This window comes from Vulpes lagopus, chromosome 2 (genome assembly GCF_018345385.1).
Source record: "Vulpes lagopus strain Blue_001 chromosome 2, ASM1834538v1, whole genome shotgun sequence".
Classification (NCBI taxonomy): Eukaryota; Metazoa; Chordata; class Mammalia; order Carnivora; family Canidae; genus Vulpes; species Vulpes lagopus.
In genome coordinates, this window is record NC_054825.1 from 166,275,616 (window position 1) to 166,302,361 (window position 26,746).

Genomic DNA, 26,746 nt, shown 5'->3' on the forward strand with positions numbered 1-26,746 from the left:
TGTGTCTCTCATGAATAAATGAATAAAACCTTATTATTAGGAATGGTTCTGGGGTATAGGGCGGCCCCCAGCCTTGGGGTAAATGAGGATGGGGAGCGAGGGGGCATTTGCACACATGGAACTTTATGGAATGGATAGGGAAATTGAGGCCCAGGGAAAGAAAGAGTCTTTCCAGAAGTCACAGGGTAGGCTGGAAGCAGAGCAAGGACCAGACACAAGGGGAAGGGGATTACAGTCAGATGGGGATCCTGGGCAGGGAGTGGGCCCTTTAAATCTTAAGCTCCACCTTTGTTTAGAAGGGTCTTTGGGGGAGTATAAAAGGGGGTGCAGTTCCTCTGTGCTCCAGAAAAGCACCTGCTCCTCCTGCCCACTGGCCCCAGAGCCCTGGCCTTCCTCTAGCCACCCACCACCTCCGCCTGGGAGCCATGCAGCTGCCAGCCTTCGACATGTGGAAGGACTACTTTAACCTGAGCCAGGTGGTGTTGGCACTGATCCAGAGTGGGGGGCAAAGGCCAGAGGCCCAAGGGAATGGGGAGCCGAGACCTGGGCCCCAGCTGGGGCAGGATCAGGGTGTGGGAGGGCTGGGGGCCAGCCGAGGCCTGGCCACCCTGTGCAATTTCTGCAAGCACAATGGGGAATCGCGCCACGTCTACTCCTCACACCAGCTGAAGACCCCAGAGGGTGTGGTGGTGTGCCCCATCCTGCGGCATTATGTGTGTCCCTTGTGCGGGGCCACCGGCGGCCAGGCTCACACGCTCAAGTACTGTCCGCTCAACGGCGGCCAGCAGTCTCTGTACCGCCGCAGTGGCCGCAATTCAGCTGGCCGCAAGGTCAAGCGCTGAGGATCGCGAGGTGCTTACCCCCCCGCCTACCCCCCAACCCTCCTGGTTTGGTCCCTGCCTAGTCTCTGGACCCTCCCCCTGACTCACCCAGCCCTTTGGAACTTCTGGCTCCCAGAGCTACATCCCTGCGGGATCCTGAAACAACAGGCTGCTGGGGAGCCCCACCAGCTCTGCCCCCCGGGGCCTCTCAGGCCTGGAGCTCTGTCCTGGGGGTGTCTGTGGATTCTTGGTGAGGCAGGACTGCTGCCCTCTGGACTGCAAGGCCTGGTGGCTCCTTCTGGACCACCGTTTGTGGATCTTTAGTCTTTCTGGGGGCCAGTGTCATCAGCAGCCCCATGATCCCATTCCTGGTGGACTTCTTGGATTGTTGGACCTAGAGGACGCAGCGTGCTCTCCCAGGCCCAGCCTGAGAACTTGGAGAGAGTGAACGAGACTGGCTTGGACACTCTAGCCCAAGAACATCAAGATGTGATTCTGACTTGAGACCAGCTTTGTCCACCTGCTTCAGCCACCACATGTGAACTCATGGTTTCACCATGGACCTCCCTGGATTGTTCCTTCCCAGCCCGGGCAGCCCATCCACCGGTAGCTGGGGACAGGAGGAGGCATGCGGCAGGAGGGGGGCGGGGACGACCTTGTCTTGGAAGGCTTATCTGGGAGTGGAGAGCTTGGGGTGCGCTGCTGACATCCTTCAACTCCCCCTGGTAGACCTTGTTGTTCATTCTGTTTCACTGCACTCCCGCCCCTAACACCCCCAACCGCAAATCACCAATGGGTGTTTCCCACAGCCGAAGGGCGGGCAGCTCTCCACTGCCTCCCACCAACCTTTCTTTTTTCTTTTTTCCACCCACCTTTCAAGGTAGTTTGCTAAAGGTCTTTTTTCTTTCTCCCAGTTTTCTTTTTCATTTTTTTTTTTTCGTCCTCCAACACTTAATCAATGAAGCTCTGACAAGAAAGGGGTTTTAGTGCCCAGATGGGAAAGGCAACTGCCTAGATTTTATTTTAGGGGCAAGGAAAAGAAAGAGCCCCAGTCAGATTTTTAAGTCGCTCCGTTTTTGGCTCAGGGCTGGGCCCTGGGTGTTCAGCACTAGTGAATAAAGAGCGTTTCTGGTTGTCTTTGAAGTCACTCTGGTTCTGTCTTCTTACCTGGAGGCTGGGGGAAGGAAACCATGTCTGCCCCAAGGCATGGAAAAAGGGAGGCAGAACAGGAAGGGGTCTTGGGGTCCTTTCACATGCCCCTCTTCATGTCTCTATGTCTCAGCCTCCACCTTAACCCCAGATTCCTTTTTTTTTTTTTTTTTTTTTTGCTTTTATTTATTGGGACACCTGGGTGGCTCAGTGGTTGAGCATCTGCCTTTGGCTCAGGGTGTGATCCTGCGGTCCTGGGATCAAGTTCCACATCAGGCTCCCTGCATGGAGCCTGCTTCTCCCTCTGCCTGTGTCTCTGCCTCTCTCTCTCTCTCTCTATGTCTCTCATGAACAAATAAAATCTTTTAAATTTATTTATTTATTTATTTATTTATTTATTTATTTATTTATTTATTTATTCATGAGAGGCAGAGACACAGGCAGAGGGAGAAACAGGCTCCTGTGGGGAGCCCGATGCAGGACTTGATCCCAGGGCACTGGGATCACGACCTGAGCCAAAGGCAGACACCTAACCCCAGATTCCTTCTCCATGTCCTTCTTGGGGTTCCCCCCTCCCACCCTGCTAGACCACAGGTCTTCCAGGACCAACTTTATGGTAGTTCTTAAATTCCACTCCCAGACGCTCTTTGGAGAGGTGGTGAAAAATATGGTCCCTGCCCCCTTGGAAATGCCCATATGCACAAAACGTTGCCTATAACATCAGGGCTTCTTTTTTTTTTTTTTAAGATTTATTTATTCATGAGAGACACACAGAGAGAGTCAGAGACACAGGCAGAGGGAGAAGCAGGCTCCATGCAGGGAGCCTGATGTGGAACTCGATCCCAGGACCGCAGGATCACACCCTGAGCCAAAGGCAGATAGGTTAAGTAATCAGCCCACTTGGCAAGCAGGTGGTAGAGCCAGGCTAGAACCCAGGGCTGGTTATTGAGCATTTACCTGTGATGCTGTCCACCAACTAACCTGAGGTGTTTCATGCTCAAGTGACCCCACTGCCTGACCCAAGGATGCCAACACTCTAGAACAGAGGTCTGATTCACTTCTTCAGGGAGGTGAACCAGCAGAAAACTTCACAGCCTACTAGATAACCAGGGGTGTACTTTTATTTACAGGTTTCCAGAAAGTGCTTGGTGTGCACATGAATCCAGGGACCTTCACCAGGAACCATGACTTAAAGAACTGAATCTTGAATCCTTCTCATCCAGAGGTGTTTCTACATCTGCAAAATAAGAAAGTGGGGCAAGCTAGACCAGGTGGTCTGGAAGATCCTATGGAACTCTTGGATGCATTCATTTATTCATTCATTGTGTTGTCAAGTGTTTATTGAGACCGTATAGGGCAGTAGTTTAAGGCAAAGACTTTGGACTCAGGCAGACCCAGGTTGGAATCCCGGCTCTGCTGCCTGCCAGCTGTGTGACCATGGACAAGTCACCGAACCTCTCTGAGCATCAGTTGCCACCTCTGCAAATCATGACTACTAATAGCACATAGCTGAAGAAAATGATGAGGGTTAAGTGACTTGAAATGCATACATGGCCTTGTTGGGGACAGCCTCAGCCCTGCCTTCAGGGGCACACAGTCCAGAGGGAGAGATAGACCCATTCCCAGTCAGTGGTAACTCAGAGTGGGCAGAGCTGGGACACCTAGAGAAGTTGACCCAGGGATTCAGGGTCAGGGGGGTCAGGAGGCCTTCCTGGAGGAGGAGACATTAGAGCTGAATGGTGACCGCCGTTGTGAGCACTCAAGATACAAGAGTCACCATGTGAAAACTTATCATTGGTCTGTGGACATTTAGAGCAAGAAAACAGAACATGGTCCTGAGACCTTCATCCATCGATTCATCTTTTTTTTTTTTTTAAGTAATCTCTACACTCAACATGGGGCTCAAACTCACAACCCTGAGATCAAGAGTCGCGTGCTCCACCAACTAAGCCAGCCAGGAGCCCCCATTCATTCTTCTGGTTAATATCCCCTGCTCTGCTCAATGCAGAGCAATGCAATGCTCTGCTCAATGCCCTGCACTGCACAATGTTGAGGCCACATTGCCCAAGACAGCCCTGGCCCTGGCCTCCCAGGGCTCACAGGTAACCACTGAGGACAGAGATTGAACAATTCATTAACTAAATCATGACTACAAAAGGAAATGACAGAAACCTGGGAAATCATATGGCAAGAAAACCTTTCCCGTGACATTCATGAATTTCCCCCTTTGTTGCCTCCCAACCATGAGCCCATCCACAGAAAAAATACATTCACTCAATAAGCATTTATTAAGGGGTGCCCAGGTGGCTCAGTCGTTTGAGCAACTGCCTTTGGCTCAGGTCATGACCTTGGGATCCTGGGACCGAGCCCCACATCAGGCTCCCTGCCCAGCAGGAAGTCTGCTTTTCCCTCTCTCTGCTCATCCTCTCTCTCTGTCTCTCTCAAATAAATAAATAAAATCTTTTTAAAAAAATCATTTATTAAGCTCTTTTTTTCATGATGAACTGATTTTTATTTATTTTTCTTTTAAAATATATTTTATTTAAATGCAATTTTATTAAGCTCTTTCTGAAGGCACAACATAGTGTCTGCCATCAGGGTTTCTTAAGTGATTTTGTTCAGACTTTGCTTCCTGACCAAACTGAGACAATGTGAACTGATGGGGACAGCCCCTCTGCCCCTATTCAATCAACAGCAAACAGAGTAGTGTCCTAAAACACATTTCTCATATGTCCTTCCCCTGCTTATACCCATCAGTGGCTCCCTATTATTCTGAAGGCAAAGACCAATGGGCTGACTTTGGCCTATATCCCTGGTTCTCACTCTGTGAGACCCAACATTTGCTTTATCTAACATTTTGAAATGCCTCTCTGATGTTCTGAAATAGGGGGCATCTGGATGGCTCAGTCACTTAAGCATCTGCCTTCGGCTCAGGTCATGATCTTGGGATTCTGGGATTGAGCCCTGAGTCGAAGGCTGTCTTCTCCCTCTCCCTCTGTGATTTTTCTCTCTCTCTCACTCTCTCTCAAATAAATAAGATCTTAAAAAAAAATAATATTCAGAAATTAAACTCATAGGTACTATAGCCCATGAACACACAGGTTGTATTTTTAAAAATTAATTTTGTGTCCTAACTGAACTCCAAAGGGGAAATAAAAGCCATTTATAATAAAATAATAATCTATTCTCATGTATGAATGCTCAGATAAGGCCAATCTAAAGCACATCTCATTAGGCAGATACTAGCATCTCTGTGTCGACTCCTACAAATGAGACAGGAGCAAACTGTGTGTTGTTTGGACAGTTGCCACAATCAGCATAGCCTCGGGTGGTGGGGCTTCTAGAAATAGTGAATAGCTCTGAATAACAATGTACACAGTGGTTGCATTCCAGGAAAAGGCAGTGTATCTGAAAATACCGTAAAAGCACTAGTGTTTATATGCAAGACACAGCTAGGTTCTAGACTTGGATCATCATAAATGGGTTTTCCTACATATATGGGTGTCCAGTGGGACATTGGGTGGCTAAGTGGGGCCCAAGAGCATGCGGTTTGCTGAGGTATCTGGCATCTCTAGTCCATGCCCAGTAAATCCAGCCACACTGCCAATCACTGTGACAAACCCAAAGGACCCCACCATTTCCAAAACATCCCCTAAAAGCAATCAACAGTCTGATGGCTTCCAGCCCGTGCACACCAGGCTGGCTTATCTTGAGATTCTCACTCTGTTCCATCCACTCCACCCACCTCGCTGTCCCCAAACTTCAGGCCTCCATGTCTCGTGTTCCTCTTTTTGGAAGATTCTTCCTTGTGCTCTCAGCTTCTAGGCCACTTCCCCCAGTCCAGTCTCCCTTGGAGCCCCCTGTCTATATGTAGCTCAGTGGTTTGGGTCTATTATTTTCTCATTTGCTGGCTGTTCCTCAGCCCCCAACCCCCGCAATGGACTGGAAATAGGCACCAGATTAGCTGTCGTCACTGCTGACCAGCATCCGACCTAAGGAGCCTCGATGACTCTGCACTAGACAAATGTCAGGGAGACAGAGGTTAGTGGAAGAAGAATTCCTGGAGGTGATGTGGGCAAGAGGCAAGGCTTTTCTTAGGTGCCAACCTCAGATAGGATTTGGGACAATGCACAGAGCCATGGTGGAGCACTCTAAGTGAGACTGTGCCATGCATGGGCCTCTGCTGCCTCTAAGATCAATTCCCAGCATTTCTAGAGTGGAAATGAGTGCAAATTCCAACTGTGCCATCTCCCTCCTGAGTGAACTTAAGTACATTCTTTAACCTCTCTGAACCTCATATTCTTCTCTATAAAATGTGAGTGATTATGCCCACCTCCCTGAGTGGTTATGAGGCTCAAGTCATGTTCATAGATCTCACATATAAAACATTGAACACCAAAGTGTGCGCTTAAAAAGTATCTGTCAAATAGAGGGCTCCCAGTTCAGGACCTGGGTCAGGGTCCCAGCTCCGTGGCTTGCATGCTCTGTGACTCCAGGCCCACGAGTTTCCCTCTCTGAGCTTCAGGTAACTCAGTCTATCCTGTGGGGCTCGTAACTGTGTTTCCCGCATAGATGTTGTGAGAGTGAGATCAGATCACACAGGTGCAGCACACAGTAGGGCTCCTGGTAAGGACCTGTCATTATTATCAGGAATGTGGGGCGCCTGGGTGGCTCAGTGGTTGAGGGACTGCCTTCTGCTCAGGGTGTGATCCCAGGGTCCTGGGATCGAGTTACACATAGGGCTCCCCACAGGGAGCATGCTTCTTCCCCTGCCTATTGCTCTGCCTCTCTCTCTCTCTCTCTGTGTGTGTCTCTCATGAATAAATGAATAAAACCTTATTATTAGGAATGGTTCTGGGGTATAGGGCGGCCCCCAGCCTTGGGGTAAATGAGGATGGGGAGCGAGGGGGCATTTGCACACATGGAACTTTATGGAATGGATAGGGAAATTGAGGCCCAGGGAAAGAAAGAGTCTTTCCAGAAGTCACAGGGTAGGCTGGAAGCAGAGCAAGGACCAGACACAAGGGGAAGGGGATTACAGTCAGATGGGGATCCTGGGCAGGGAGTGGGCCCTTTAAATCTTAAGCTCCACCTTTGTTTAGAAGGGTCTTTGGGGGAGTATAAAAGGGGGTGCAGTTCCTCTGTGCTCCAGAAAAGCACCTGCTCCTCCTGCCCACTGGCCCCAGAGCCCTGGCCTTCCTCTAGCCACCCACCACCTCCGCCTGGGAGCCATGCAGCTGCCAGCCTTCGACATGTGGAAGGACTACTTTAACCTGAGCCAGGTGGTGTTGGCACTGATCCAGAGTGGGGGGCAAAGGCCAGAGGCCCAAGGGAATGGGGAGCCGAGACCTGGGCCCCAGCTGGGGCAGGATCAGGGTGTGGGAGGGCTGGGGGCCAGCCGAGGCCTGGCCACCCTGTGCAATTTCTGCAAGCACAATGGGGAATCGCGCCACGTCTACTCCTCACACCAGCTGAAGACCCCAGAGGGTGTGGTGGTGTGCCCCATCCTGCGGCATTATGTGTGTCCCTTGTGCGGGGCCACCGGCGGCCAGGCTCACACGCTCAAGTACTGTCCGCTCAACGGTGGCCAGCAGTCTCTGTACCGCCGCAGTGGCCGCAATTCAGCTGGCCGCAAGGTCAAGCGCTGAGGATCGCGAGGTGCTTACCCCCCCGCCTACCCCCCAACCCTCCTGGATTGGTCCCTGCCTAGTCTCTGGACCCTCCCCCTGACTCACCCAGCCCTTTGGAACTTCTGGCTCCCAGAGCTACATCCCTGCGGGATCCTGAAACAACAGGCTGCTGGGGAGCCCCACCAGCTCTGCCCCCCGGGGCCTCTCAGGCCTGGAGCTCTGTCCTGGGGGTGTCTGTGGATTCTTGGTGAGGCAGGACTGCTGCCCTCTGGACTGCAAGGCCTGGTGGCTCCTTCTGGACCACCGTTTGTGGATCTTTAGTCTTTCTGGGGGCCAGTGTCATCAGCAGCCCCATGATCCCATTCCTGGTGGACTTCTTGGATTGTTGGACCTAGAGGACGCAGCGTGCTCTCCCAGGCCCAGCCTGAGAACTTGGAGAGAGTGAACGAGACTGGCTTGGACACTCTAGCCCAAGAACATCAAGATGTGATTCTGACTTGAGATCAGCTTTGTCCACCTGCTTCAGCCACCACATGTGAACTCATGGTTTCACCGTGGACCTCCCTGGATTGTTCCTTCCCAGCCGGGGCAGCCCATCCACCGGTAGCTGGGGACAGGAGGAGGCATGCGGCAGGAGGGGGGCGGGGACGACCTTGTCTTGGAAGGCTTATCTGGGAGTGGAGAGCTTGGGGTGCGCTGCTGACATCCTTCAACTCCCCCTGGTAGACCTTGTTGTTCATTCTGTTTCACTGCACTCCCGCCCCTAACACCCCCAACCGCAAATCACCAATGGGTGTTTCCCACAGCCGAAGGGCGGGCAGCTCTCCACTGCCTCCCACCAACCTTTCTTTTTTCTTTTTTCCACCCACCTTTCAAGGTAGTTTGCTAAAGGTCTTTTTTCTTTCTCCCAGTTTTCTTTTTCATTTTTTTTTTTTCGTCCTCCAACACTTAATCAATGAAGCTCTGACAAGAAAGGGGTTTTAGTGCCCAGATGGGAAAGGCAACTGCCTAGATTTTATTTTAGGGGCAAGGAAAAGAAAGAGCCCCAGTCAGATTTTTAAGTCGCTCCGTTTTTGGCTCAGGGCTGGGCCCTGGGTGTTCAGCACTAGTGAATAAAGAGCGTTTCTGGTTGTCTTTGAAGTCACTCTGGTTCTGTCTTCTTACCTGGAGGCTGGGGGAAGGAAACCATGTCTGCCCCAAGGCATGGAAAAAGGGAGGCAGAACAGGAAGGGGTCTTGGGGTCCTTTCACATGCCCCTCTTCATGTCTCTATGTCTCAGCCTCCACCTTAACCCCAGATTCCATTTTTTTTTTTTTTTTTTTTTTGCTTTTATTTATTGGGACACCTGGGTGGCTCAGTGGTTGAGCATCTGCCTTTGGCTCAGGGTGTGATCCTGCGGTCCTGGGATCAAGTTCCACATCAGGCTCCCTGCATGGAGCCTGCTTCTCCCTCTGCCTGTGTCTCTGCCTCTCTCTCTCTCTCTCTATGTCTCTCATGAACAAATAAAATCTTTTAAATTTATTTATTTATTTATTTATTTATTTATTTATTTATTTATTTATTTATTCATGAGAGGCAGAGACACAGGCAGAGGGAGAAACAGGCTCCTGTGGGGAGCCCGATGCAGGACTTGATCCCAGGGCACTGGGATCACGACCTGAGCCAAAGGCAGACACCTAACCCCAGATTCCTTCTCCATGTCCTTCTTGGGGTTCCCCCCCTCCCACCCTGCTAGACCACAGGTCTTCCAGGACCAACTTTATGGTAGTTCTTAAATTCCACTCCCAGACGCTCTTTGGAGAGGTGGTGAAAAATATGGTCCCTGCCCCCTTGGAAATGCCCATATGCACAAAACGTTGCCTATAACATCAGGGCTTCTTTTTTTTTTTTTTAAGATTTATTTATTCATGAGAGACACACAGAGAGAGTCAGAGACACAGGCAGAGGGAGAAGCAGGCTCCATGCAGGGAGCCTGATGTGGAACTCGATCCCAGGACCGCAGGATCACACCCTGAGCCAAAGGCAGATGCTCAACCGCTGAGCCACCCAGGCACCCCTAACATCAGGGCACCTTGTACCCCACTGGTCCACACATATTTACTAAGCGCCTATTTTGTGCCAGGCACCTTTCTAGCATGGATGGGTATATCAGTCAACAAAGCAGATGACACTTCTGGCCTCATGGAGCTGACTTTCTATTGAGGTATGGGGTACACTGACCATCAATCAACAAACACATAATAAAATGGTGGATGATAAGTGCTCTGCAGGAAAACAAGGTAGGGTGAAGGGATGCAGGGAGAAAGAAGAAACTATTTTCCACAGGGCAGTCAGGGAAGGCCTTTCCGTGGAGGTGACATTTGAGCAAAACCCAACGAAATGAGGAAAGCAGAGAATATCTGGAGGAAGGGAATTCCTGGCAGAGGGGACAGCAAATTCAAAGGCCTTGCAGTGGCAGGAGGCCAGCTGTATGGTAAGAGTTAAGATCAGAGAGGTACATGAGGTGGGCAGAGAGTTGAGGATCTTGCAGACCCTGGTGAGAACTTGACCTTCATTGTGCATCCTCAGACTGTGTGTGGCACCATAGACCCCTCCCTATATATGCTAGTCACATAGAGAACCGAAGACACCAGTAAAGGATCTCTGCTCCCAGGTTCTTTTCCAGAAACACAGTTCTGTCCACAATAGAGACCCCTCCCCCAAGTTAAACCAAATGATACATAAAAAGAAGATGCCCCAAACCCAGAGCCATGGTGTTCCCTGGGCAGCAGGTTGAGCCCCAGAAGAAGAGGGAGCTGCATGGAGCAGGAAGATGATGGCCTTTCAAATGGACCGATGGAGAGCTTCATAGTTTAATAAAGGGACCCCGTCTGACAAAGTGTGGGCAGCAGGTACAGAAAGCGACAAGTGGTGGTACACGCAGTATTTGGGGGCATTACAATGAGTGGAGGGGTGCATGTCAGACCCCGAGAACTGAGGGAGAAAGATACCAAGGTGCATCTGGGGTGTCTCTTAGAGACATCCACGAGCGCCTCACAAGGTTGAAGCATCCTGGAAGCTTCTGGACACCTGGGATGGGGCTCAGAGGAGAGAGCTGGAGATAAGCAATTAGTGGTTGTCAAGCTTGCAGGTTTTGTTTTTTAATGAATTAGGTCATTTGTTCAACAGATAATTGAGTGGCACGGTAGATGACAAAAGGGAAGAACATAAAGAAGCCAAGGGAAGGATGGACCCTGACCTCTATCACCTCCAGCACCTCACACCTGCAGAGCTCCGTGCTCCTCTGCCAATGGCTCCTTACCTGCAGCTTTCTCATGACCTCCACACCAGATTTAGACCCAACTCCCCACTGAGCCCAGACTTTCAACGAGTCACCAATATCCTGGCTGCCTTCCTTAGATGCCCAGGGTGAAGGGAGTTGTCTGGATGACATGCAGGGGTCTGGTGCAAATCTTGGCTGGGGGTAAGAGGTCAGTTAGGACATGGTGAGTATCAGGTGCTCAGGGGGTGTTATGGGTTGAATTTCATCCCCCAAAAAAGATATTTTGAAGTCCTAACCCCCAGTACCTCAGAATGGGACCTTCTTTGGACATGGGGTCATTGGAGATGTAATCCTTTTAGATGAGGTCATACTAGAGTATGAGGTGCCCTTAATCCAACTTGACTGGTGTCCTTATAAGAGGAAAGTGGGGGCCTGGGTGGCTCAGTCGGTTTGACATCTGTCTTCAGCTCAGGTCATGATCCCAGGGTAGTGGGATCAAGTCCCGTGCAGGGTTCCCTGATCAGCAGGGAGTCTGCTTCTCCCTCTTCCTCTGCCTCTCCCCTTGATCCCCACCTGCCTCTGCCACTCCCCCTGCTCCTGCATGCTCTCTCACTCTCTCTCAAATAAATAAAATCTTTTTAAAAAAAGTAAGAGGAAAGAGGTACACAGAGGAAGACAGAGGCAGAGATTGGAGTGATCCTGCCACAAGCCAAGGAAGGCCACGGAGCTGCAAGAGACTGCAAGAGGCAAGGAGAGATCCTCCCCTAGAGCCTTCAGAGGGAATGCAGGAATGCCAACAGCTTGGTTTCAGGATTTCTACCTTCCAGAACTGGGGTAGTACATAGCCACACACTATGTGGTATTGTTATGACTGCCCTTGGAAACTGAGGCATCCCTAAAAACTAATACACAGGGGCACCTGGGTTGCTCAGCGGTTGAGCATTTGCCTTTGGCTCAGGTTGTGATCCTGGGGTCCTGGGATCAAGTCCTGCATCGGGCTCCCTGCAGGGAGCCTGCTTCTCCCTCTGCCTATGTCTCTGCCTCTCTCTTTCTCTGTCTCTCATGAAAAATAAATAAAATCTGAAAGAAAGAGAGAGAGAGAGAGAGAGAGAGAGAGACAGAGAGACAGAGATCCCTGGGTGGCTCTGCAGTTTAGCGCCTGCCTTGGGCTCAGGGCGTGATCCTGGAGTCCCGGAATTGAGTCCTGCATCGGGCTCCCTGCATGGAGCCTGCTTCTCCCTCTGCCTGTGTCTCTGCCTCTGTGTGTGTGTGTCTCTCATGAATAAATAAATAAAATCGTAATCAATCAATCAATCAGCTCATGAGAAGGCTGGAGGCGGGGAGCCACAGGCAGAAGTGAGGCACATGGAGCTCTGCAGGTGTGGGTACGTTGAGCCAGGATGCAGGAGGGTTGGCATCCTCTAGCATCTCCTCCATCCCCCATGAACACAGAGACAAGGCAGCTGGGCAGACGGACAGCACACAAGGCAGTCTCCCAGACTCAGAGCAAGCAGACAAGGGGCAGACAAGTGGGGTCTGGGAGGGCAACCAGAATCTTCTGCTCTGGGGCTTCATGCACCCACTCTGTGCCTTCTAGAACAGAAGAGAGAGAGGCTGCACTTCATGCAGAGAAGCAAGTGCTTAGAAGTGACCTCCTCCTTCCAGAACCACTGTGGGCTTAGGAGGGGAGGTTCTATACCCACTTAGAGCTGGGGAAGGAGAATCAGATCCACTAAAGATGGATCTAGAACCCCACAGTGTTCTCACTGTGGCCTGAAGTAGCACAAGCCTGAGGTTGAATCCCTGAAACTCAGGTTCCCACCGTATGCATGGGTGTCTGGGTCTCGGAAATTGAATTTGGGCCCCGTGGGAGGTCCACGTGTCCTGGTGAGCTGGAACTAGAAGTTAAAGCTGATTTCCACAGTTGACCAGAATTGGGGCCATTGTGGAGGATTTTATACAAAGGACAGGAAAAGGTAGCTCTGTTAACTAAAGTATTAACTTTAATCTGCATTGAGCATGCCAAGAGATCACTTTTTGGGTTTCCCTTCCTATTGCTTTATGTGTCTTTCATTTGTCCTTTTGGTCTCCTCCCGCCTTCCTTCTCTTCTCCTTTCTTTCTTCCTTCTGCCCTCTCCTCTCCCACCCTCCCTTCCCTCTCCTCTGTCAGTCATTCTGACAAATGCAAACCTTTCTCCCAGACTCCACTCTCATCATGTACCCCTGCCAATGCAATACCCACCCAGATGTCTCGTCATGTCCAAAACAGAAATCCTATTGGCTCGGAATTCACCCAGAATCTGACCACCTGCCCCCAGCCCACTACTATCTACCTGATCCCCACCATGACTGATAAGTTTCCTTGTCCCTCGTGTCCCTGCTTCTGCTCTTGATCCTCCAGAGTACATGTCAAATCCCAACATAAGTGATCCCATTAAAAACAAGTCTGCTTGTGCTTCTCCTCAGCCCAGAGCCCTTCCATGATCTCTGTCTCACTATGTAAAAGCCCAAGTCCTGGCCTCTCTCTGACCTCTTCTTCCACCCACTCTTTCCTCCCTCCCTCTTCCTTCAATGCTCTAGGAATATTCCTGCCACTGGGCCTTTGCACTTACCCTTTCCCCTCCTTGGATTGCCCTTGCCCCAGAGAGCCACATGGCTACCTTCCTTGCCTCCTGCAGTTCTTTGCTTACATGTCACCTTCTCTGTGAGGCCTTCCCATCCCCACACTCTAGATCTTTCTTACCTTGTTCTACTTCTCTTTCCTCCTAACACCTTCCACCATCTAGCATGCTTTACTGCTCATTTATTGATTATGTCTGTGGTTACAATGGTCAGTTTCATGTGTCAACTTGGCGAGGCTACAGTCCCCAGCTATTGAAACACTAAATCCTGGTGTTGCCATGAAGGTGTTTTGTAGATGTGATTAAAGTCTATGTTTAGTTCACTTTAAGTAAGAAAGATTATCCTGGATCATTAGGATGGGCCTGATCCAATTAGTTGACAGATTTAAGAACGTCCTCTCTTAAATTCAGCTCCTTTCACTTTTTACTGCAAATGATAGTGAGAAGTCCATTTCACATCTTGATTCAACACACACACACACACACACACACACACCTGGTGGCAAAAGTTTCACAAAATAATAATCGTAGTAATAACAGGACAATTATTACACGCCAGGAGCTGCTCAAATACTTGATACCTAGTGACCCATCACAGTCCAGTGAGGTAGATTCTGAGGTTAACCCCCACTTTCTGGAAAGGAAAAGTAAGGCCTAGAGAGGTTAAGTCACCTGTCCAAGGTTACATAACAAGGAGAGGGAGAATTTGAACCCTGACAGGATGCCTCTGAAGTTGAGCAATTTCCACTACCCTGAGATGCATCTTAACTCCATATAGCGCAGTCTCATTTTTTCCTATTCTGCTTTATTTTGTTTTTTTTTTTTTTTAGATTTTATTTATTTATTGTTCAGAGACACATAGAGAGAGAGGCAGAGACACAGGTAGAGGGAGAAGCAGGCTCCATGCAGGGAGCCTGACATGGGACTCGATCCGGGACTCCAGGACCACACCCTGGGCTGAAGGCAGTGCTAAACCTCTGAGCCACCCGGGCTGCCCTATTTTGTATCTTTAATAGTTGTTGCATCCCATTAAACATTTTTTCAGGACCCACAGTTTGGAAAACATGTCTTAGAAAGGCTTCCCTGATTTATGCCCCATCCCAGGGCCCTGCTCTCTGACCTCCTACACACACACACACACCGGGGTTCCCCACGCCTCACCTCTGCCCACAGCTCCCTGCCTCCAGCCCTTCTCATGAGCTCCACAGCCCCCCAAACCAGTCTTCTTTGGTGTCACCATCATCCTGGGTACCTCATTTTGATGCCCAGAGTTGCCAATTTTTTTTTGACAGGAAAACCACATTTCTATAATTTCAGGTTTATGAAGAAAGCAAAGAATATAACACTTAAATGATTGGCAAAGATTCCAGACAATACTGGGATACCTTAATTTCCATGTATTCTTACTCACTGACAAAGGCAGACGCAAAAGGGAGAATAGGGGAGGCATTAATGTCCATTTTAAAACATTATAGGATAGTTCTCCTCTAGAATTCTTAGAGCAAATTGCCAATTTCACATTTTAGTTACAGAAAATGGCCCCGAGTTGCCATAACAAAGTATCACAAACCAGTGACTAAAAACACAAAGGTAGGGATGCCTGGGTGGCTCAGCGGTTGGGCACCTGCCTCCTGCTCAGGTTGTGATCCTGGAATCTGGGATCAAGTCCCACATTGGGCTCCCCCTGGGGAGCCTGCCTCTTCCCCCTGCCTCTGTCTCTGCCTCTGTCTCTGTGTCTCTCATGAATAAATAAATATTTTTTTTAAAAACCCACACAAAGGTACTCTTCTCCATTCTGGAGGCTAGAAATCCAAAATCAAGATGTTGGCGGTGTTGCACTCCCTCTGAAGGCTCTGGGGGAGGATCCTTCTATGCCTCTTCTCTTGCCTCCTTGCTTTCTTTTTTTTTTTTTTAATTTTTTTTTTTTTTTTTTTTATGATAGTCACAGAGAGAGAGAGAGAGAGAGGCAGAGACACAGGTAGAGGGAGAAGCAGGCTCCATGCACCGGGAGCCCGACGTGGGATTCGATCCCGGGTCTCCAGGATCGCACCCTGGGCCAAAGGCAGGCACCAAACCGCTGCACCACCCAGGGATCCCACCTCTTTGCTTTCTTCCTTGTCTCCTGCAGCCTCTGCTGCCCTGGGCCTTCCTTGGCTTGTGGCAGGATCACTCCTAGACCAGAGTACTGACGTCACCTAGAGGGCTCCCTTCCCCTCCCAGACCGATAGTCACATGCCCTGTATATACTACCTCTCAGATGTCTTCCAGTTCATTTCTACCCTTTGCACCATCCCTGCCTAGTCCCCTCCACCCCTTTCTATCCCCTTTCTGCCCCTGTCCCAGATTTCTCCTTTGAGTCTAGCCAATAATCTTCCCCTTCCCACCTATTCTCTATACAGCTGAGTGGGGTTGGGGGGTATCTTTCTAAAGCACGAATCAGACCATATCCTTCCTTGCTCAGAACTCACGGCCTGTAGGATTGCATTCAAGCTCCTTAATGTTGCCCATAACGCTCAGCAGGGGCTGTCCCGGACCCCTGGACTCTGATCCCTCATCGGACACATGGTGGGACCTCATATAAACCCAGCCCCGCTGAAAGTCACTTGTTACCCACTGTGTGCCTGCACACAGAGAAATGTGATCAGAGAAAACCCAATCTCACTTCAATTTCAACACCAGTAACCTTGAATGACTGGGTCTGTTGTCTGTTTCCCTGGGTACTCACTCACTCTTTCAACACTTTCTCCGGTCTCTTCCCTACCTCAAGACCTCCCTGTCATCTCAGACCTATCTTCTTACTCTCCTGAAACAATCTAAGGAACAGAAGAGAACGTTCACATATTCCTGACATCACATCTTGCCTCTTGCCTGCTTCCATGTCCTCTCCCCTCCCACTATATTGTGTGGCTGAACAGCCCTTGCCCCTTAGACTACCCTCCACTCCTGCCCTCGGTCCCACTCACCATGCCCATTCCAGGACATTGATCCAAACACTCTCCCCTCCCTCATGTGCACCATCAACCTCCCTTCCTCTGAATCATCCTAAATTGGCCCACAACATAGTATTACAATTCCTATCTTAAATAAACCTCTTAAGATCCCAGGCCCCCTTCCAGATAGACCCCTTTACTGGGCTAGAAAGGATCATTGAGGCTGGCTCTCTCCAAATCTTAATCAATCAATAAGCCCTTTCAATCAATCAATCAAAAAACCCTCTCTTTTCAGATTTTATTTATTTATTCATGAGAGACACACTGAGAGAGGCAGAGACACAGGCAGAGGGAAAAGCAGGTTCCATGCAGGGAGCCTGATGCAGGACTCGATCCCAGGGCCCTGAGATCACCACCTGAGCCAAAGGCAGATGCTCAATCACTCAGCCACCCAGGTGCCCTGATTTATATGTCATTTAATCACTGACATCTCCTAAAGTTGTATCTCAAGACTGAACCTTTCCTCTAAGTCCAGTCTCAAATATCCAACTGCCGATCTGACAATTGTCCTTGGTTGAGTGAAGGGCACCTCAAGTTTGGGCAAACCTGAACTCTCGATCCTCTTGCAGCTCTGCCCATCTTTGCTTCTAGTAGCTCCAACCTTCCTGTTGCTAAAGTCAAAGACGTTGGAGTCATCCTGGACTCTTTTCTTTCTCCCACTTCCTATACCCAACTATACTTCACTTCACCTCCACAGCTACCACCCCAGCTGGAACCATCACCACCTCTCTCCTGAACCATCTCTCTCCTCAACTCAGCTTCCACTCTTGCTTCCTAAATTCAGTTCCCCCAGAGGAATCCTATTAAACCAAGAACAGTTAGATAGAACATGTCCTTCCTCTACTCAAGGGTCCTCCTGTGACTCGAACTCCTGTAAAGGCCAGTGTCCTTACAGGGACCCATGAGCCCTGTGCCATCTACCTCCCTGCCCTGCCCTCCCCATTGGCCTCCTCAACGTTCCTGGAACACAGGAGACACAGTCCCATCTACCTCCCTGCCCTGCCCTCCCTACTGGCCTCAATGTTCCGGGAACACAGGAGACACAGTCCTGCTTCTGGCTTCACTGGGTCCCTCACCTCCCTCACGTTGTTCACTCAAATGTCACCTTCTCAGGGAGGTCTCCCCTGGCCACCTTATTTTCAAATTACAGACATGCCCACAAGCATCTTACTCCCCAACTCTGTTTCCTACCTCCATTTTTTCCGTAATACTCATCAATCACCTCCTCACTTATGTATCTTATTTATTTTGCTTATTGTCTGTTACTCCCGACTGTGAGCTCCATGAAGGTACAGATTTTTGTCTCTCGTGCTCACTGCACTTGGAACCACGTAGGTGCTCAGTAACTGTTTGTTGACTAGATGAATGAAGCGCCGCTTGTTGAATGACCTTGAGGACTCCTGCAAGAAGCAAAATGCATTTCTCGGCCCGACTTAACTCCATCATCCTTTCCTCCAGCTCACCCAACCCGTGTTTTAGATTCAGTCCTGCCTCCGAGCATGCTTTAAGTCATACCTGCGCCAGGATCACCCTCCCCTAAAAGTCCCGCAGACTCTCTCCCTCTAAATCCTTCCTCCCCGCTCCATGACGTCAGTGTGTGGACGGGCTCCCCCCCCGCCCCCCCCGCCACCTCCCGGCACTGCTGGAAGGTTGACGGGTTGCCCTGGTTACTGCACTCGCCCGGGGTGGAATATCCCCAGGGTGCCCCGCCCCAATGGGTAATAGTTGGTTGGCGGATCCAGAGCAGCCCCGCGCCGGGGCAGGTACCAGCGGGCGGCAATCGGGGTTTCGTACGCCCCCACGCCACCCACGCCGTTGTCATGGAAACGGAGCGCTTCCCTCCAGCGCCGCCTCCCTCCCCTTTCTCCTAGAGAAAGATACCCAAGTATAGTAAGAGGGTTAGGTAGGAAGACTGTCAGAAGGCGAGGACGCCGCTCGTTCTCAGCGAGCTCTCCATTTCTCCCACCTCCTCCAAGGATTGCTACGCCTGCGCAGACACGGAGCCCCGGGTACCGAAGCGGGGCGAGCGAGGGCGCGCATGCGTGGACAGTTTTGCGCGTACGCGGCTGTGGCTTCAAGTGAGGGAACCTAACGCCGCGCTAATGTTGCGCCTGCGCAGCTAAGCCCGGCTCGGGGAGGCCCTTGGAAAGCAATTCTGCGCTTGCGCCGTGGGAGGGGCGTGAAACTCAAGCGGTAAGGGCGTTGGGGGCTGACTGGCGCTAGGTGCGCCTGCGCCGTGGCTCTTGGGGCGGCCGGGGGCGGGGCCCAGAGGGGGCAGAGAGAGGAGGGGGGGAGGGAAGAGGCCGCAGAAGCCCGAGCCTTGACCGACGGGCAGGCGGGGGCTGCGGCGGCGCCGGTGAGTGACCCGCGGCTCGACTCGGTCCCCATCCTCCACGACCCTCACTCTTCCTGGAGTCCCCCATCGCCTCCGTTGTCCCCTCTAACTCCCGGACCCCATTTCTCCCGGAGCTCCTCTTAATTCCTGGCAATCCCCAGAGCCCCCACAATCCCCGCATACCCTAATCCCTCGTATTTTATAGTCCCCGCGCCTCCACTGTCCTAGAAGCCCCCAGTTCACCGTTATTCCTGGGCATCCCTTCTGAGGACCCCTTCTCAATACCGTTCTTACAGACGTCCTATTGCCCCGGAACCCCCAGAGCGCTCCTCTGCTCCAGATCCCCCTTCTTGCTGCATCTCTCCTTCTCTCCTTCAGCATCTCCTGACCCCCATCACCCCCATGCTGCTTCGACCCCCGAGACACCCTCATCGCCCCTCCATTTCGCCTTCTCCTGTCCTCCCGTTCTCCTCTAACTCCTGCAGACACCGTCTCCTCCTTCGCTTTGCCTCCTTTCCCTCTACCCCTCCAGACCCTCCCCCAATTTCCATCAACTCCTCGGCGTGGCACTTTGCGCCGCGCGAAGCACCGGAGGAGCGCTCAGCGGGTGTCAGCTATTATTAGGCACTCCGAATGTCCCGCGTGGCTCGTCGCCCCCAGCCACTCAACGCCGCAACCCCTGGCCCCGGGGACACAGGAGACGGTGTCGGGGCGGCCGGGGTGGGGCGGGCGGCGCGCGGACGCCGAGCCCCCGCCAGCGCCGTGCGCCCTGTGCCCGCAGCGCCGGCGCCCCCCCATGCGCCAGGCGGCCGGACGGCGGCGTCGGGGGGCGCCATGGCCTCGGCGGCGGCGGGCGAGGCGGAGGAGACCACCCGGCTGCGCAAGCCGCGCTTCTCGTTCGAGGAGAACCAGATCCTGATCCGCGAGGTGCGCGCCCACTACCCGCAGCTTTACGGCGCGCAGAGCCGTCGGGTGAGCGTGGCGGAGCGGCGGCGTGTGTGGGACGGCATCGCGGCCAAGATCAACGGCATCACCAGCTGGAAGCGCACCGGCCAGGAGGTGCAGAAGCGCTGGAATGACTTCAAGCGCCGCACCAAGGAGAAGCTGGCCCGCGTGCCGCACTCCACGCAGGGCGCGGGGCCTGCCGCCGAGGACGCCTTCTCGGCCGAGGAGGAGACCATTTTTGCCATCCTGGGGCCGGGCGTGGCGGGGCCGGGAGCAGGTGCAGGGGCCGAGCAGCCCTCCGGGGCCGCTTCCTCGCAGCCGCCCGCCCCGAGTGCCAGCGCTCAACGCTACGTGCTGTCCGAGGACCGCAGGGACGACCGACGGGCAGGTGAGTTCCTTTCAGCATCACCTTCGCCAGAGCAGACAGTCGCAAAGTCAGCCGCGTGCTCTGCACTGTTCCCCAGCCCTTTCCGTGGCTCATCACATCCTCACTACAACCCTGTGCGGTGGGTGCTGTAATTATTCCCATTTTAAATATGGGGAAACCGAGGCTCAGAAAAGTAAAATGACTTGCCCAAAGTCCCACAGCTCATGATTGTGAGTCATGAATGGAACGCAGACTTAAGAGGTCTGGCTCCAGAGTCCACACACCTGGGATTCCCAGCACATTCAGGATTTCATTAAACACAACATAGGGTAGTGACGATGGAGGCGGACTGTCCAGGCTTCAGTCACAACTTTGCCACTCAGCTGGGTCACTCTGGGTAAGTTACTGCAGGTCACTTTCCGCCTCTGTAAAATGTGGATGAAAGAAAATAGTCCCTACTTCAAAAGCTTGTTGTGAAGATTAGATGAGTTAATATGTGAAAATTCCTTAGTACGCCGGCGTCTCCTGCACAAGGTCATGCCATGAGTAGGGGAAGTGTGGAGAACAGAGTACAAAAACTTCCACTTAGCCTTGACTCTGGATTATTCTTTTTTCTACAGCTATTTCCCCAACCATCTGCCCTGTGCTGGGCAGTGCTGGGGACCCAATGGTGCCTGAGACATCCCTAGCCCTGACCTCCTGGGGCTGAGCTGTGGGAGTCCAGCAGGGGCACCTGACCCAGACTGGGAGGTGAAGGAAGGCTTCCTGGAGGAGGAGACATCAGAGACACAGAGCAAGAATGAGGAGCTGAGGAGTGTTCCTGGGAGAAGGAACAGCATGTACAGTGGCTTTGAGACAAGAAAGCTTAGCCAGTTTAGGAATTGAGGAGTTTCCAGTTTAGGGGAAGGGGAAAGTGAAAAAGATTGAAGAAAGGAAATGTTTTTGAGAAGAGGTCAGAAAAGTGAGCAGAGGCCAGACCATGCAGCAGCTTCTAGGCTGAGGTGAGGAATTTTATCCCAAGCGCTGTAAGGAGTCACCGAAAGGTTTTGAGAAAGAGAAGGTCATGGAAGTGATCAAACAATTTCAGGACTATGTGATTCAGAGAGGTTCATTCACTTACCCAAGGTCACACAGCAAGTAAGTAGTAGAATTGGGACTCAAATACGAGTTGTGTCCAACTCACAGTGCATGCACTTAACCACTGGGCTAGACGGCCTGGAAATACCAATATCCAAATATCAGTGATACAAATATCAAGGATTGATACTGACTGAGAGTTAATGCGTATGCCGGAATTAGATCACTGGCAGTTTGTAAGTGAAGGTCAGCACTTTAGACTTTTTATCTTCAGGGCATTTGGGAGGCCTGAAAGCCATTTTGGGCAGGAGAGAGAGACACAATCACTTGGGACCCTTGTTCTCAGTACAAATGTCAAACCTCATCGTTTCTATCTGTGAAATGGCCACATTGAACCAGAACGGAGATGGCAACCTTAATTTTTTTTTCAAGAGTTGTACAATTATTGTATTCATTCATTCATTCATTCATTCAACAAATACAAATTGAGCACCTGTTGTCAGGCAGGCACAGTGATAGATGCTGGGGATACAGTGCGGAAAAAGGCAATTTCCCTTTCCTTATGGAGCTGGCATTCCAGTTATTGGAGACAGACCACAAACAAGTAGCCCCCAAACAGATCATATACCAGGAGATGATTAGAACTAAAAAGAAAAGGGGTACCTGGGTGGCTCAGTGATTGAGCATCTGCCTTCAGCTCATGTCATGAACTCGGGGTCCTGGGATCGAGTCTTGCATCGGGCTCCCCGCAGGGAACCTGCTTCTCCCTCTGCCTGTGTCTCTGCCTCTGTGTGTGTGTGTGTGTGTGTGTCATGAATAAATAAATAAAATCTTTGATTAAAAAAAAAACTAAGGAGAAAAATAAAGCATGTGAAGAGAATAGTGAGTGATGAACGTCGGGGCTGCTATATGTAGGGTAGTCAGGGAGGGCATCTTTGAGAAGGTGGAATCTGAGCAGAGACCTGAAGAGAGAAACTGAGCCAAGCAGCTATCTGGGAGAACAGCGCTTCAGCTAGAGGAAACCACACATGCAAAGGCCCTGAGGGAGGAACATGCTTAAAGCCTCCTTGATTGGAACCTCACACAGAGATTACCCACCGTGTAAACTCATAAAAGAGGAACTGCTGTGATTGAAGGACTGGAACCGTGTCTGGGGCAGCCTGAGGCATCTCTGTTGACACTAGAGGGAGACCTAAGGATAATTTCCCTCTCACCCACTTTGAAAAAAAAAAAAAAAAAACAGTAACAGCATTGAAGATTTACTGTGTGCCAGGCACAGGGTTTGCCAGGCAGAGGCCTAAACCCTGTGCCTGGGGTGATTCATATAATCCCTATGATGGCCCTCAGGGAGATGTTCTGGTTATTGAGTCACTTGGTCCTTTGCTCACTACATACCTATTTACAGGTGGGGAAATTGAGGCCCAAAGATTGCAAATAAATCCTTTTAAATCTTGTCATGGCCCTTCCGTGACCCCCCCATGAGCACAAAGGCTGGGCCACTTTCTATTGTTGAGTAGGCTAGAAGAGCAGTATTGCAAAGTGGCTGCAGTCCCTACACCCCTTATGAGGGAGGCTCACTGCCCTTGGGCCCACAGCCTGGTCCAAGGAGTGGCTAAAAGCATGAGTTCAAATCCCTCCTCTCCCATTCACTAGCACTGTGACATCTCTCAGGGCCTCAGGTCTCCTCATCTGTAAAATGGGTTAATAATGACAGCACCTATCCCCAGAGAATAGCTCAGAGGAAGCACCAAAATACTATAGGAGGAAAGCTTAGCTGGTTTGCCTAGGGCTGAGCCAGGAAACTGTCCAACAAGTGTTAGCTCTGGTTATCACCTCTCTCCCCGCCTCCCCTGCCTCCCTCACCTGGCTGGCCCAGGGAGGCTGGGCCCCAGTATTTAAGGCTAGAGGTGGCTAGCTGTGTCTGTGACAGGAGAGCCAGGAGATCAGATTTGGCCTTGGAGCAGGAGACAGGCTTCCCTGAGGAAGGAGTATCTGAGCTGGCCAAGAGGCCATGCAATGGGGGGTGCTCCTGGTGGAAGGAACTGCATGTACGCTGGCTCTGAGCCAAGGAAGAGGGACAAGAAAGGGGTAAGAGCTGAGGCCTTACAGCCCTAAGGAGGGGCTGGACTGATCCCCCGTGGATTCTGGGGGCCTGTGGGCGGGTTGCAGTGAGGACCTGGGGCCCAGTGCCCCAGTCAGTGCTGACTCCCTGGAAGTCACAGTTCCTTTTTCATTAAATAAAAAATTTTGTGCTGGACATTATTCTAGGCGCTGGGTAAACAGCGGTGAACAAAACAAAGCCCTGCCTGATGGAGCTGACATCAGGAGAAGGAGACAGACAACAAACACAGAGCGACCCCATGCCAGGTGGAGCTAAGTGGTATAAAAGAAATCAGGTAGGGTTAGGAGAGAGAAAAGGACAGAGACGGGAGCTACTGTAGACAGAAGGTCATGGAGACAGAAGGTCAAGGAGGCCACATTGGAGCAGAGGAGCTGAGGGAGGGAGCCAGGCAGGTATCTGGGGAAAGAGCTTTCCAGGCCAAGGAACAGCAAGTGCAAAGGCCCTGAGGCAGGAGCAGGCCTCTTGTGTTTGTGGGTTGACAAGCAGGCCAAGGTGGCTGGAACCTGGTGAATGTGATACAGCGGGGAAGGGTGCAGATGAGGTCAGGCAGACAGTGGGGTAAATTGTGCAGAGTCTCGGGGGCCTCGAGGGCTTTGATTTTACTCTCAGAGATGAGAACCCCAGGGAACTTTTGAGCAGAGAAAGACCACCCATTTAAAGCATGAACAATGCAGTAGCTTTTCACATATTCGTGGAGTTGTACAACCATCACTATCAATTTTAGAACATTTTCATCGCTCCAGAAAGAAACCCTGCCTTCCTGTCTCTGGTAGATTTGCCTGTTTTGGACATTTCATATAAATGGATCATAGGCTATGTGGTCCTCTGTGGGTAGCATAGCTGACATGTTATTTTGGTGGGACGTCAGTAGTCCCAGGTGGGAGATGCTGGTGGCTGGACTAGGAGGGGCCGTGGAGGTGGACAGAACAAACAGGTTGGATGTTAAAATAGTTTGAAGGCAGAGCCAGTGACATTTGCACATGGACAAGTGTCCTGGATGAGAAAAGGAGTGAAAGATTTTGGCCCAAGTGACAGGAAAGACAGGAGCTGTCATCAGGGGAGATTGGGATGGCTGAGGGAGGGGCGGGAGATGGAGGTCCAGGAGCTCGGCTCTGGGCCAGAGAGTTTGAGGCCTGGCTAGATGATGGAGGGGGTATGCTGTGTCCACAACTGGAGGAGAGGTTTCAGGCTGAGCCAGGAAACCTGGGAGCCTCTGTTTGCAGACTGTACAAGTTCCTGAGCATGAATGAAATCTCGGTGGAGAGGAGTCAGGGAGAAGCGCAGCAGGCTTGGGGTTGAACTGGTACAGACACAGCTGAGGTAGAACTCCTACCACCTGATAGGACAGAGCCCAGCTTATGCAGCCTGAGAGGTGTGTGATGGGGGGAGTGTCTAGAGCGTTCAGAGCCTTCTAGAATGTTGGTGCTGACTGGCTCAGCAGGGGACTTCCAGGACCCTGTCTCCACTAAGGCTGGCGTGGGCTACCAGGTGGTCCTTAAATATATTGACTTTCTCCCCTGTGTTCTCCTCCGAGGCTTGATTTGCCTTGGGTTTTGAAAGGATGGCTCTGGGGCCTGGGTGGGTGGGAAGTGAAAAGGGGAAATCAAGATGGCAGTGGGGGGTCACTGTCACCTTACCTACATCTCTCTCTCCACAGATACACCAGCCCACAGCAAGGGGGGTTCCAGCAGCCCCGAGCAGTGGGCCCGGCCCTCCTGCAGTCCCCAGGAAGGTGGCTGCCCCCCACCGAAGGAGCGTGAGTCCCCGCCCCCTGCAGCCGTGCAGACGGTCCAGCTGCCCCGCCTGGCCTTGTCTCCACCGCCCCCAGCCCCTCCACCACCGCCGCCGCTGCCACCACCACCCCAGGCACCTCAGCAGGTGCATGTGGCACCCTCGTCCCCCAGCCCACCACCTCCTCCACTGCCAACACCCACGCCCTCGGCCCCAGACCCCTCTCTGGACTTCCTGCGGGCTCAGCAGGAGACTGCCAACGCCATCCGGGAGCTGGCTGGCACCCTTCAGCAGGGACTGGCCAAGCTGAGTGAGGCCCTCAGCGCCCTACTGCCTCTTCTGCCCGGAACCCCAGTGGACAGGCTGCCCCCACCCCTGCCCCCACCCCCACCCCCACCCTCCAGGCCCCTCCTGCCCCCACCTACTCCCAAAGTGGAGATCACCCCTGAGCCCGTATCTGTGGTAGCTGCTGTGGTGGACGGAGCGGTGGTAGCAGCCAGGGGGGTGATCATTGCCCCTAGGAGCGAGGAGGGGACCCCCCGGCCACCCCCAGCCCCGCTTCCTCCCCATGACTCACCCCCACACAAGAGGAGGAAAGGCTTTCCTACACGGAAGAGGCGGGGGCGATGGAAATCTCCGTGAAATCTGCTGTTGGGTTTGAGCTTGTCTGGGCTCCTCTGCCTGCACCTCCTCCCCCAAGCTTAGCCCAGTGGAGGAGGGAGATGCACCTTCCCCATCTCAGCTGCACCCCGGCTCCCCTGCTGCAGGGGCACAAGCACCCCACTCCCTATACTAGTTAGTGCCTGATTCTCAGGGGACCTCTTTGATGGGTGCCCCGGCCCTTTCTCCAGTACAGCGCTGTCTGCCTGGCTGCTTCCCTGAACCCTAACTTCTAAGCCATCAATTTTACGTTATTTATTATTGCCCTCTGTGGGTTTCGGAGGGAACCTCTCGGGTCTGCACATAACCCCCTTCCCTAACAACTCCTGGTCTTGACTTGAAGAGAATTGACCCATAGTGGCCTCCTCGCTTCCCCATCCAGACTTTGGAGGGGGTGGGAGTCTCGAGACACATCAGAATATGGATGGCAAAGGATATAGCAGTCTATACCCTAGGGAGGGGGGGTGGAGTTCTCATGGGAGGTATAGGTGGGGCCCTCTGCCTCCCATTGCTGTGTCTGACCTCCAGGGCCCATCCCCCTCGTTTCTCCCCCGTGGTGACAAGATATGAATAAACTTATTTTTAATACAATTACTTTGGGCTCCGAGACAGGCCTGGGGTTTCAGCACTGACGCCTGCCCCACCCCTCCATGAACACGTGGCATCCTCCCCTTGAAGTTGGAAGCTGGCCTTTCCTGAAAGCCATCGAGTCCTGTTTTCAAATCTTACTCCTACTTACTCATCCTTCTGACACCTCTAAGTGTCATCTCCAGGAGAACTTTCTGGATATCCTCCTCCAGGCTAGGATGGGTCTGCCTCGATTACTGTCTAGTATCCTGTGGTCCCTAACTGAATACATGCCTTTATCCGTTTAAAGCCAGTTCCTCCATCCCCACCCCCCAGATTCAGGAAGGCAAGAACTGGTTCTCTTTTTTACTCCTAAACCTGCTGCAAAGCAGAGTAGCAAAGTAGCTAATAACCACCACCCTGGATCCGGTCCTACCTGGCCCAGCCCCTGGTGCCATCCTGGCCAACT

General features: G+C 51.9%; 3 protein-coding genes across 3 annotated transcripts; all 3 read left to right on the top strand.

Annotated features, from left to right (window-relative positions):
- The first annotated feature begins 425 nt into the window (after positions 1-425).
- LOC121485679 (nanos homolog 2-like) lies at positions 426-842 on the top strand. The gene has a single exon (XM_041746371.1). It carries the CDS (start codon positions 426-428, stop codon positions 840-842), a length of 417 nt encoding a protein of 138 aa, XP_041602305.1.
- A 6,359-nt stretch (positions 843-7,201) lies between these two features.
- LOC121485678 (nanos homolog 2-like) lies at positions 7,202-7,618 on the top strand. Its single transcript, XM_041746369.1, has one exon. The coding sequence runs from the start codon at positions 7,202-7,204 to the stop codon at positions 7,616-7,618; it is 417 nt and encodes a 138-aa protein (XP_041602303.1).
- An 11,056-nt stretch (positions 7,619-18,674) lies between these two features.
- On the top strand, positions 18,675-26,304 carry LOC121485662 (Myb related transcription factor, partner of profilin). The gene is made up of 3 exons (XM_041746343.1): positions 18,675-18,829; positions 19,590-20,141; positions 24,977-26,304. The coding sequence occupies exons 2-3, from the start codon at positions 19,643-19,645 to the stop codon at positions 25,690-25,692; spliced, it is 1,215 nt and encodes a 404-aa protein (XP_041602277.1). The 5' UTR covers positions 18,675-18,829; positions 19,590-19,642; the 3' UTR covers positions 25,693-26,304.
- Positions 26,305-26,746: the final 442 nt, after the last annotated feature.